The sequence below is a fragment of the Molossus molossus genome, unplaced genomic scaffold, assembly GCF_014108415.1.
Source record: "Molossus molossus isolate mMolMol1 unplaced genomic scaffold, mMolMol1.p scaffold_m16_p_9, whole genome shotgun sequence".
Lineage (NCBI taxonomy): Eukaryota > Metazoa > Chordata > Mammalia > Chiroptera > Molossidae > Molossus > Molossus molossus.
The window spans coordinates 46,424,765-46,437,282 of record NW_023425403.1 but is presented as its reverse complement, the minus strand read 5'-3'; the positions used below and the strand labels follow the sequence as shown (position 1 = coordinate 46,437,282).

Below are 12,518 nucleotides of genomic sequence, written 5' to 3'. Positions count from 1 at the left end.
TTCCATAATAAAATTTTTAATTAAAACATTTTAAGCGATTAGGTGTAGGAAAATTAAAGTTAAAGATAATTCATTTTTTTTTCTTATGTATTTATTTTTTTACATCTTCACCTGAGGATATTTTTTCTATTTATCATCCGATAGAGTGGGAGGGTGGGGAGAGAGAGAAACATCAACATGAGAGAGACACATTGACTGGCTGCCTCCCACATGACCTGACCAGGGCCGGGGACAAACAGTAACAGAGGCCGGTTTGCTCAGCGGTTAGAGCGTCGGCCTGCGGTCCAGAGAGATCCGGGTTCAGTTCCTGCTAAGGGAACGTACCTCGGTTGCAGTTTGTCCCCGGCTCTGGTTGGGTCGTGCAGGTGGCAGCCACTCGACGTGTCCCTTTCACATCGATGTTTCTGTCTCTCTCTTCCTCTCTCTCCCTCCCACTCTATCTGAACAAAAAGTGGAAAAAATGTCCTTTGGGTGAGGATAAAAGTAAATAAATAAATAAATAAGTAAATAGAAAGAGAGAGAGAGAGAGGGAGGGAGAGGAAGGAAGGAAGGAAGGAAGGAAGGAAGGAAGGAAGGAAGGAAGGAAGGAAGGAAGGAAGGAAGGAAGGAGTACAGAAACCATGACAAAATTATACTAAAGAATGAACGAGGGATCAAATAATAATGGCGAAAGTGCTCTGTGCAGACTACAGAACAACTTGGCCTATTTCAGGGGCATATTGATGGATATCTATCTGTGTGTTCTCAAAATGGGGCAGCGGGGTAGTTTTCAGAATAAATGTTTCAAACATTTCCTTGCTACATTTTCTCACAGGGAACAGTATACTGAATGAATAGAGGATTCCACATTGAGGGGTGCAGAAATTTGGGTATGAGATAAACCATTAGTCAAAATGCTTTCCTTATACAACTATGAAAATGTTCAAGTGGAAAGATGTAACATAGCAGGAATTATGAACCTACTATTTGCTGGATATTTTCAGTGTCTTTATTTCACTTAATTTTCACAACAACCCTAGAAAGTAAATATTTTTCATACTTTTAGAACTGAAGAAACTGAGGCTCAAAGAAGCTACCCATTCTGCCTGAAGACTCAGAGTAACTGTCGAAACAAGATTCAGTTCCAAAGCCCAGCTTTCTTTTCAGCACAGCACATGATCCTTTTCCCCATTTAAAGCAGGCTAAGCTTTCCACAGTTACTAAGCTTTGCATACTTCACACACTCATGTAATCTTTAAGTCAAAATTGTTTCCAGCTTCACAGGTTAAAGCTGAAGTCTAGCTGTTTCCAACCTCCTAGGTTGGACCTGAGGCAAAAAATGCACATGTCAAGTTCTTTGAAATGCTGTCAAGTTATGCTGGGACAGATATTCTTCAACAAGAGTCATGCAGTCTCCTGCTTTGACAGTGCTTGGAAGTACCCAGAGCTTGTCCCCACCCAGCAGGCTGTCAGCCACTGCCTCACAGTACCTACAGATGACCCCTCCTCCTCAGGTGCTCACAGAGATCACGGCGTCCCCCTTGCAGATGCACTAGGACTGCCATCAGGATTTGAAGATCAACCCTCAGATCAACCCCCAGATCAACCTAGAACTCTTTGCCTCCTTAACCTGCTCATGTCTCACTACTTTGACCCTGATGGTGTGGCTTTGAAGAATTGTGCCAAATAAAATATTTTCTTCACCAATCTCATGAAGAAAAAGAACACGCTGACAAACTAATGAATCTGCAGAACCAGTGAGGAAGCCAAATCCTGAATTCTTCAGGATATCAAAAAACCAAACCATGCCCTGGCCCGTGTGGCTCAGTGTTTAGAGTTGGCCAAAGGGTCTCAGGTTAGATTCCCAGTCAAGGACACATACCTGGGTTGCAAATTCAATCCCTGGCCCTGGCTGGGGTGCATGTGGAAGGCAACCAATTGATGTTTGTTTCTCTCTCTCTCTCTCTCTCTCTCACCCCCTCCCCTTCTTCCCTCCGTTCTACTCTCTCTAAAAATCAATAGAAAAAATATCCTTGGGTGAGGATTAACCCTCCTCCCAAAAAAAGAAGAAACCAAACCATGATGACAGGGAGAGCTAGCTAAGTGCAATAGTGTTACACTTGGAAAAAAGCATAATTCAGCCACTACTGGAACTGCACAAACTAGCCACTGACAAAAACCCTCACTTGTGTGATTTCATTGAGACTCACTACCTAAATGAGCAGGTGAAATCTATCAAAGAATCGGGCGACCACATAACCAACTTGTGTAACATAGGAACCCCAGAATCTGACATGACAGAGTATCTCTTTGACAAACACAGCCTGGGAGACAGTTAACAAGAGCTAAGCCTTAGGTTGGCTTCCCATAGCCAAAAGGTGGACTTGTCTGTTAACCAAGGTAAAGCATCCATGTTGGGGTTACCTTTATCTTTTCTATAAGTTGTACCAAAACATCCACTTAAATTCTTTCATTTGCACTATTTCTTCAAATAATTTGGTACAGTCTCCAAAAAAGCTTTGTCATACTGTCACTCCAAAGGTTGAGTTACTCTTTAAACTAAATTTTTCTTGCGTTCTAGAATTAAAAGAGGTATCTAGCATTTCTCTGTCCCTTCTGAATAAAATTCAGATCTTTATTGTGCTACAATGTTATCCAACATAATTTCCATTTAATGTGATAAATAAAAACCACCTCCTCTATGAAATTTTCCATGGTCCACCCCAATCATTCAGAGAATAAGTTATTATCCCTTTGGTGTGCCTTGGTCACATTTCCATAATAGAACCTGCCACAGTGTAAAGGGTTGGTTGTGCAGGCCCCTGAGCCTCCTAACTGGGATCTTCCCTTACCCTCTTCCTCCAAATCCAGCCACCATGCTGCTGCAAGAGCAATCCTTCCAAAATACACTCCTAATAAAAATTCTTCAGTATTTTCATATCACTGGCTAAGTTCAAACTAAATCCCTTCAGATCTAAAGGCAAACAAGCTCCTTCATAACCAGATCCCATGATGTGGGCCCAGCCTTACCATTCCTCATTCCTCCGCTTACTTTATACTCCTGTAACATAATGAACTGGTGGTACTTCCCTGAACATACTATGTGCTCATGTCACATCTCTCTGCACATGCTATTTCATGAAAAGGCTTCCCCACTTGCCCACCTGGAAAATTTCTACTTCTCCATCAGGATTCTACCCTCAAAAGCTGACTCCTTTGTGAAACCTTCCCAAACTACTTTAGTGAGATGGTGGGAAAAAGGTCGCTCTACGTTCCTAGAATGCTTTTCATCCCCACACTCACAAGTGCGTGACTTCATTTTGCAACATCACTGTCTCAATATATTGACCTTCATAGTTTGCCTGCCTCTCACAATGCCCAGCCCGTCCACCTCTCAACTCTCAGACCAAAAAGCAAGTCTGACAATCTGTATTTTCTTCTTTACATCACCTAGTTCAGTACCTTGAAGAAAGTACATTCAATATTTATTGAATGAATGTAACTACTTTCCCTCTTTCTTAAACATACTATAATTTATCAGAATTATAGATTATAAGTAATAATTATCCAATCAAAATAATACATAAAAAGACTCTTATATGCAAAATGTGGCTATTGTTGCATTGTCTAAATTTTATTTTGAGCCATGGATATTGTTTATTCCTTTGCCACATCTTGGGAGATGGTGACAATGAAAGCTGTCTCCTATTTTCTGAGAGATAAAGCTACCAAACATCATGCCATTTTTTAGTCAGCATTAAATAAAATAGGTTTCTCCTTACAGAAGCATAACCATAGGTCAGCAAAATATACAGAAGGGCAGGAAAAAGAGATGGAGTAGCTAAGTCTTTCACTGAAGGTAGTATCAGAATCTGTCATGTTTTGAAGAGCAAAAAATGAAGAATTTTAAGTTGAGGGTTTAAAAGCATGATGTGGAGAGCCCTGGCTGGTTAGAGCGTCCACCCACAGACCAAATAGTCATGAGTTCAATTTCAGTCAAGGGCATGTACCTCAGTTACAGTTCAGTCCCTGGCTGTGGTTGGGATAGTACGGGAGCAGCCAGTCTCTCTCACATCGACGTTTCTTTCTCTTTCTTTCTCTTTCTCTTTCTCTTTCTCTCTTCCACTCTATCTGAAGATAAATGGACAAAATATCCTCAAGTGAGGATTAAAACAAAAAAAGTATGATGTGGTGAGAGTCACAATCAACACTGGAAGAACCAGACTGAAAAAGGTAAGAACTAGTCATCAAAAATACTAAGTTTCGCCCTGGCCGGTTTGGCTCAGCGGTTGGAGCGTCGGCCTGCGGTATAGAGAGACCCGGGTTCAGTTCCCGCTAAGGGCACATACCTCGGTTGCAGTTTGTCCCTGGCCCTGGTTGGTCGTGCGGGTAGCAGCCACTCGATGTGTCCCTTCACATCGATGTTTCTCTCTCTCTCTCTTCCTCTCTCTCCCTCCCGCTCTATCTGAACAAAAAATGGAAAAATGTCCTCGAGTGAGGATAAAAAAAAAAAAAAAAAATACTAAGTTTCAAGCTAAGCCCAGGGATGCTTATTCAGGTTGGAGCACTTTGAATGTGAAAAACGTTAACATCATTCTAGAAAGAAACACACAGGCAAAAAAGACAAAGTATTGTATATAAAAGATCAAGCAAGATGGCAGAAACACAAAAAACAGTGGAATCTGGCCACAGAAAAACAGAGCAGGTAGGTGCCTGGTTGGTGTAGCTCAGTGGACTGAGCATTGTCCCATGGACTGAGAAGTCCCGGTTCAATTCCCTGTCAGGGCACATGCCTGGGTTGCAGGCTCAATTCCCAGTAGGGGGCACGCAGCAGGCAACCAATTGATGTATCTCACATCAATGTTTCTATTTCTCTCTCCCTTCCTCTCTAAAAATTAATAAAAAGTATGTTTAAGAAAGAGCAGGAAATTCATTATCTTAGCAATTACATAGTTAAGTGAGAACCAATGACAAAATGGTTTCAAAAAAAAAAAAAAACCGCACTGAGCTAGAAACCCTGAGCATCTCTTTTCAATCACCCTGACCTAAAAAGTCTACAAAGCCAAACTGAAAAGAAGAAATGGCTAAGTAGTTATGTATATCTGAACAATGCACTAAAATCTTCCTAGATAAACTAGGAAAATAAAATCTATTGCAACCAGGTTTGCTCAATTTCAATGGACATTAACTGTCTTTTCTTCAATAAACTATGAGGGCATAAATGTAGTAATGAGATTCTTTGCTCAAGGAATTTCAACTTGGAAGAGTCCATTAAAAACCAGCTCTAACAGCCAACTTTACTCATCTATTTAAAAATTATATACTGCTACCCTGGCAGGTGTGGGTGGCTCAGTTGGTTGGGGCATCATTCCATACAATGAAAGGTTCAATTCCCTGTTAGTGCACATACCCAGGTTACAGGTTCAATCCCCAGATAGGGTACTTACAGAAGGCAACTAATCAATGTTTCTCCCTCACATCAATGTTTCTCTTTCTCTCTCTCTCCCTCTCCCTCTCCCTCTCCCTCTCCCTCTCTCTCTCCCTCTCCCATCCTCTCTAAAACCAATTTTCAAAAATCCTTGGATGAGAATTTTTTTAAAAAAGGGAAAAATTATTTTAAAAGTATTTATTGCCCATCTACTTCATGTTAACAAGTTTCAGGTACAGGCACAAAAGCTCTTTCCATACAGTTTATATTCTAGAAGGGATAGACAAGAAAAATAAATGAAATAATTCAGACAGTGTTGTTTTATAAAGAATACCCAAAAAAGGTTAAAGGGAGAGTATTAACTGAAGAAAGGAGTGATTTTTACACAGTATCAAGGCAGGCTTCTTTGAAATGTAAATGTTCATTTTAAGAGCTTTCCAGACCCTTGTCAGAAATGAGCTTGGCATTTGAAAGTAAAAGAAATTGATGTGGTGGGAAGCTGGTGATGGAGAGATTAAGAGGAAAGAGGTTCAGAGATGGACTCAGATACGAGGCTCTGTGGTGTTAGGGGAGAAATGTATTGAGGCAAGAACAACGGAAGATGAGGAAATAGAGACAGAGACTACCAACAACTCTTTAAACTTATGCTGTCTGAGAAGCAAACATAGTTCAGCAGCTGAAGGGACACATGACATCAAAGAGTAGTTTAAGATGGACACACAGTACAGCATATTGGAGTGCTGATGTCAATAATCCAGCAGAGAGGAAGAACATGGTAACATAGGAGAGAAACAATAACTGTAGGGGCAATATTTTCAGGAGATGAGAGGAAATGAAATCCAGGACATAAGTATAGAAAGTGGATTTTGGCCCTGTCCATTGAGGCTCTGTTGGTTGAGCACCATCCAGTGCACTGAAAGGTCACCAGTTAGATTCCCAGTCAGGGCACATGCCCAGGCTGCAGGTTGGATCCAGGTTGAGGAATGGGTGGGAACAACAACTGATGACTGTTTTTCTTTCTCTCTCTCCCTCCCTCCCTCCCTGTCCTTTCCTCTCTCTGAAATCAATAAAAACATTTTTTTTTAAATCATGAAATTGGATTTTGCCAGAAATAGAGATGCTTTATTTATTTTAATAAGAAAAGTAGCAGAGTAGGTACAGATACAGGTAGGCTAATTAATTTAGTGATAGAAAGAAGAAAAAACTGTCCTGTGATATCTTTCATTTTCTCAATAAAGACAAGGTCTAAAAGAAGAAGGTAAAGGAAGACAGGGAAAGGGAGGTTTAAATTGGAGCTGTAAGGAAAGAGAAAAAGGTTTGAAAAACTGGTATTCAAGGTAGACATATTAGGGAATTGCAGAACTATTGACAGTATAGAGAGTGTACATTTGAAATTGAGATTACTGTATATGCTTAAAATGAGACCAGTCGGCAAGGTTATCTCCATTTTTCTCCACCCATGTTCAGCTCTGAGGTACAACAAACAAGTTGGTGGCCAAGTTGGATTTAATCAGTGTTAAATTTTGCCAACTTAGTAAAACAAAAAATACAGAAGCAAGGAAATTAAAGGATGTTTGCAATGGAGTAACTACAAGATGAACCACTAAATCTAAACTGAGCAAGGAGGGAAGAAGACACAGAAGCTTCACAAAGCATGTCTTATACCAAGTGCTCTGTAAACTCAACAACAAAAACCATGAGTTCTATACTATGTATACCTCGCCACAGACTATAGTGTAAGCCTGTGCTGACTGATTAAGAGTATTCCCCATATTTCAGAACTCCAAATGACACAACCCATCAGATTTTTTCTAAAGATCTCAAAAGAAAAATAAATCTACGGTTGAAACTTTTTAGTTCTAAAGAGCAGTTGACTGGGTTCCCATGATATTTCTATATAAACAAAGATTAATTGTTGCACATCAATCAAAGAAAAATTATGGCAATAAAAAGTAAACTTAACCAAAATTAATTCACTTTATATTGACCCGGGCCCCAAGGCTAAGGCGACTAGATTCCATGCTTATGTAAACCTCTTGGCTAAGGCGACTAAATAACTCCATTTTTATCATCAATGGCCTTTCCTCAATATTTTTCCAATAATAGGTTAATTACTCCTAGAAGTAAAGGAATTTTGCCTAAGATTATAGTTGCCCCACGTGCTGGGAGGCATTTGCAGTTTCCCAGTACCGGTAATTGCAGACATTTGCAGGTATTCCTGAGCCCAGTGAATAATGCTAATTTTGAATTCGGTAATCGCTGCCACGCCCACTATTATACAGGTCCTCCAAGGGAGGGGGCAAAAGGGAGGATGGGCTTCTGTTTCTAAAATCAGATGAGCAAGAAGAATCATTGCTGCTGATCTGAGGGGAGACTGTGCACTCCACAGTCTGCTGGCGAGAATAAAGCACTCCTTTACAATTTGTCTGTGCGTCTCTGGTTATCTCGCTGACACATTATAACAATATGAGAAAATAAAGCCCAATTACTTCAGTGCATCCTACCTTAGAACAACTCCCCTGACCCACAGAATTAAAACTACTGCATTTTCAGGCTCTAGGCTCAGCACTGCCAACTAGTGAATTGGAAGTTTGACACAACTGCTAACTATAGCCTCATTAAAAGAATTTAAAATAATGCTAGAAGTTATCTGACCATCTGCTAGAATACTTAGTTTATATTAATTACTGCAAATCATTCATCTTCCCTATTATATTCTTTCCATATTTTAAATAATGTCAAGAAAACCCTAGAGAAGACAAAACATACTTTTCGTAGGTTATGTTCATATAAAAATCACCAATATCTTTTATACTTACTCATTTTAAACTATTCTTTTCCCTATAGCCAAATACATGATTTAGTCAGGTCAGTTCAGGGATGAGGGGAGCAGCTGATTGCTCTTTCTCTTCCCCCCCTCCCTAAAATCAATAAAAATATATCCTAGAGTGAGAATTTAAAAAGGAAGGATAGAAGGAAGGGAGGGAGGGAGGGAGGGTCGGTCCAGGTAGCATGTTAAGGAAGAAAAGAGATAAAAGGTTTGGTTCCCTATCTGTGTTTCTACTCAAGGTACCAAACAGAACAAACCTTTAGCAAAGAATTAAAATAGCTTCCTTATTTATAATATGAGATTCTACTAAAGTTTTCTCTCTGCTCCAAAAATTCTATTCCTAATCAGTGTTTTGGTCTTCCCTCTTTCAAAGGTCTTTTTGAAAGAAGGTGCTAAAATTTTTAAGTCATAAAAATATTACATATTTTCTTTCTCTGGGTTATGTCAACATAAGAAACAATAAAAAACTGTAGAGAATTTTTGTGCCTTTATTTGAGCCAAACTGTCGACAATTATTGGGAAACAAAATCTCACTGGATTGCGAAAATGCTCCAGAGAATGGCAGTTATGTGCACCTTATTTTATACATTACAATCAAGAGAGGACATAAGTGAGTTATATGAAATCCACTGGTAATAGATAGCGAGGTAAAAGAAAGCAAGTGGGGGAAGCCTCTGGGATTGGACAGAAAGTAAAATGATAGACACAGACTCCTTTTACACAGGTGAATACAGGATAGTTAACAGTCAACAGCTATCATAACAATAACAATGAGGGAATCTGTGGTCTCCCCTCTGGTGCTGTGCCTATACTCTGAGGGGTCCAGAAAAAGGAAATTACTTTTACATTCCAAAGGTATATTATTGTAGATGCAAAAAGACAATAAGGAAAAATACTGCCTTAGGACATGACAATCTGCCATAAACTGCTTTTAGTTAAAATGTTTTCATTTCAGACCATCCTTTGTGAGGTCTCTGAGTTTGTAAGGCCATTAAGCAGGCCTTCCCTGAGCTTGTCAGGTTTAGTGTGTGGTCCTTCATCCACAGTTACAATTAACAGAAACGCTTGGGGGAGGGGAGACAAAAGATGATTATTTTTTCAGAAAAAACTAGGCCAACTAAGCTAATTATTGGTGATACTCTCCATCCTATGCAACTCTTTGTTTCACCTTCACTCGTCTCAAACCTGTTATTTTTCTTTTTTAAATTTACTTATGTATTTTTGTTACAGATGTCCCTCCTTTTTCCCCCATTGACTCCCTCCTCCCGGCTCCTGTCCTGTCCCACCTCCCTCACCTTCACAGTATTGTTATGTGTCCATTGGTTATGCACATATGCATATAAATTCTTTGGTTTATTATCTTCCCACCCTCCTACCCATCCTCCCACTGAGGTTTGTCAGTCTCTTCCCTACTTCCAGGTCTCTGTCAAACCCATTCTCCTTTACTTCTTCTTTCTCCAAGCCTCAGGCATAGTAGTGGAATCTGCAGATCTGAATGCCTCCTGCAGGACTTTGAGATTACTGAACGCAGACCCAGAATTTATTTGGAAAAATGGGAGCTAACAGTTTGCTAATCCAAAAGTTCTTGTATTTTGAGTTCCATCACCAAACTCAGTGTCTAGTGTCTAGTAAATAGACACCTAATTTAACTCCTCTATATAAGTTATTATACCAGTGATTTCTTTTTAGAAATGCAAAATGTCAGCTCCCATCCAGACCTACTGAATCAGAAACTCTAGGAGTGAGGACCTGAAGTCCGTTTTTAAAAGCCCTCCAGGGTGAAATCCTGATGCACACTCAGTGTTGAGAATCGCTCCATTAAACATGCTGAGAAATCACCTTCTTGTCCATTAATGCTGGTAGCAAACAAGCAAGAAATTCTGATTTTTCTCAGCTGCCACCACTTACAAATGATTGGGCCCACATGATGCTATCAATCACTTAATTTCTGTCTCCAGCCTGTACACAGATAAACTTTAGAGTCAAATAACTTGAGTTCAACTTACGGATCTTAGAATTAACAGCTATGTGACCTTATACATGTAATTAAACTCAGAGACTCAGTTCCCTCATCTGTAAACTAGGAAGAATATCACATACCTCTATGAATAACAGATCGCTTACAGAAAGGTGCCTGGCACACAGCAACCTTCAACAAATTTAAGATCTTTTTCCTTTCTTCCCTACTACTTGAACCAAGTCGCTGCTACTTTATACAGGCAATGCTCCTAAAGAAGATAGCACTCTGGCACTCCTTTGAGAAATGTCACCAATGCCTCCTATACAGAAAAGCTCTCCAATGAGGGTTTTTTTTTTTTGTAAAAAATATCACAGGATAGAAATGAAGTGTTCAAGTCCTGCAGAATCATATACCAAACAGCAGTTCTAAAAGGGTAATCCAAAAGCTAGTGGGAAACATCATATAAAAGTGTGTACCTTTTACAACTTAAAATGATTGGCATTAAACAGAACATAGACAACTTTCTCTGAAATGGCCAAAATAAACCAACGGTAAATGGACATAAATGCTACATTTGGAGAGAGGGGGTTAGCATTAGAAAATGCAATAGACTGGAATGCATGACCCATATTAATGTGGTCCAGGCATTCAAATTCAAATTCCTTAGATTTTCTGGGGCAGCCTCAGTGTCCAATTCTCCATCCCAATGTTGTCCCCATACATGTTCTGATTTTTGGTTCTAAAAAATATAGTCACCAGGTGAACCAAAAATATAACAAACAAAAACTGCCATGCATGAAACTTAAAACCTGGAAAGTATCACTTTTTTTTTTTAAGTTTATAATTTTGAGGTGACTTTATCAGAAACAATTCCCAGTTTCAGCTCCTCACTCCCTCTGTTTAATACTAAGTCTCACACTAAAATGTTATTAAAATGTTTAGCTTTACCTCCTTAACCATTAGCCCTTTTCATGGGGATGAAAATAGATCAGTGCATTTGATATGTTATTATACTCCATTATTTCGCACAGTAACGAAGCTAAGGGCATTAATTCAATTGGCACTTTCAGCTTTAATTCTTACTCCTCCCGCTGGTATCTAAGATGGGAGAGCCCCCTATTTTTGCTATTCTGTTAGGGTAGCCAACAATCCAATCTGTAGGGCTTAAGTGCAATTTAAACGTTCGCACCTTTTTAAGGGGGCTCCCTCCACCCCCCTGGAAACTCGGAAAAGGAAAGCCAGCCCTAAATTGAATGGCACCATGCTAGGAGCTGCTAAACTTCAAACTTTGTGCCTTGCTCTCCGGAGCTTGCATTCCAGCAACGGTTCCTGAACGCACCAACCTAACAACTCCTATACAAGACAGTATGATAATGTCAGGGTCCCTCACTTTTAACAGTCTACACTGTCCCCTTCACTCCACTCAGCAGGACATACTTCCTCCCGCCACCCCCGGAACTCCAAAGCGAAAGGAGCCTCTCCTTTGGCCACCTTTAACCACCTCCTCCCAGCACTACTGACCAACAGTGTTCCCGGTCGCCAAGCGAGGGTCCCAAGCGAGGCCGGACGCGAGGGCGGCTCGAGTCTCCGCGTCCCACGACGCTCCAGAAGTCGCGGCCGGGGGCCTGGCTCTCCTCGGAGCCCTTCGGCCCGGCTCCACACTCCAAATCCCCTGTTCCTGCCCGGTGCCCGCTGGTCCCGGCACCTCTTCCTCAAACCGGGAACCAGGAGCCAGCCCACACCCAGGGGCGGGCTCAGGCGCAGGCCGAGCCGCTTAGTCCCGGCTGTTGCCCACCGCCCGGGCCGCCCCGAGACTCGCGCCCGGGCAATGGCGGGGAAGCGCCGGGGGACCTGACCCCGGAGCCCGCTCCTCTCGGCAGGGCAGGACTTACCTTCGTACTGCAGGTCCACTAGGACAAGCAGGAAGGGAAACACCGAGCCCAGTCGGCTGGTCACAGAGCCCGGGGCCACCATGTCCGAGGGCGCGGCGGAGAGAAGAAACAACAGTGCGGGGCCCAGCAGTCCCCGCTGGCGCTCAGGCTGCAGCTGCGCCCGCCCGCCGTCGGCTCTCGCTCAGGCCTAAGCGGCAGCTCGCGCCCACCAGAGGAAGGCAGCGGTGGGCGGGGCCCGGGCGCCGCTACGCCCCAAGCGCCGCGCTGCCCAATCGCCTTTTTCCTAGAGGCTCTTTTACCGGGCTTGCCGGGATCGTGGTTCGCGCTGATAGGCTGCAGAGGCCATCGCCCCGCCCCGTCTGTGATAGGATAACGTGGAAGCACGAGACGAGACTGCGTCCACGGTTTGCGGAGCTGTCAGGGTGCTCA

At 41.8% G+C, this 12,518-nt stretch overlaps 1 protein-coding gene across 4 annotated transcripts in view; it reads right to left on the bottom strand.

The window, feature by feature from the left end:
• The window catches only part of DNAJC3 (DnaJ heat shock protein family (Hsp40) member C3), a 77,982-nt gene extending 65,702 nt beyond the window's left edge, over positions 1 to 12,280 (bottom strand). Inside the window, exon 1 of one of the 4 annotated variants that reach the window (XM_036249915.1) lies at positions 12,090 to 12,280. In XM_036249915.1, coding sequence (XP_036105808.1) covers positions 12,090 to 12,171 — 82 coding nt within the window. In that variant the 5' untranslated portion in view covers positions 12,172 to 12,280. Of the gene's footprint in view, positions 1 to 3,989; positions 4,118 to 12,089 lie in introns of those variants that run through there. The other 3 variants (XM_036249919.1, XM_036249917.1, XM_036249916.1) reach the window with 3 other exon arrangements.
• Between the last annotated feature and the right edge of the window lie 238 nt (positions 12,281 to 12,518).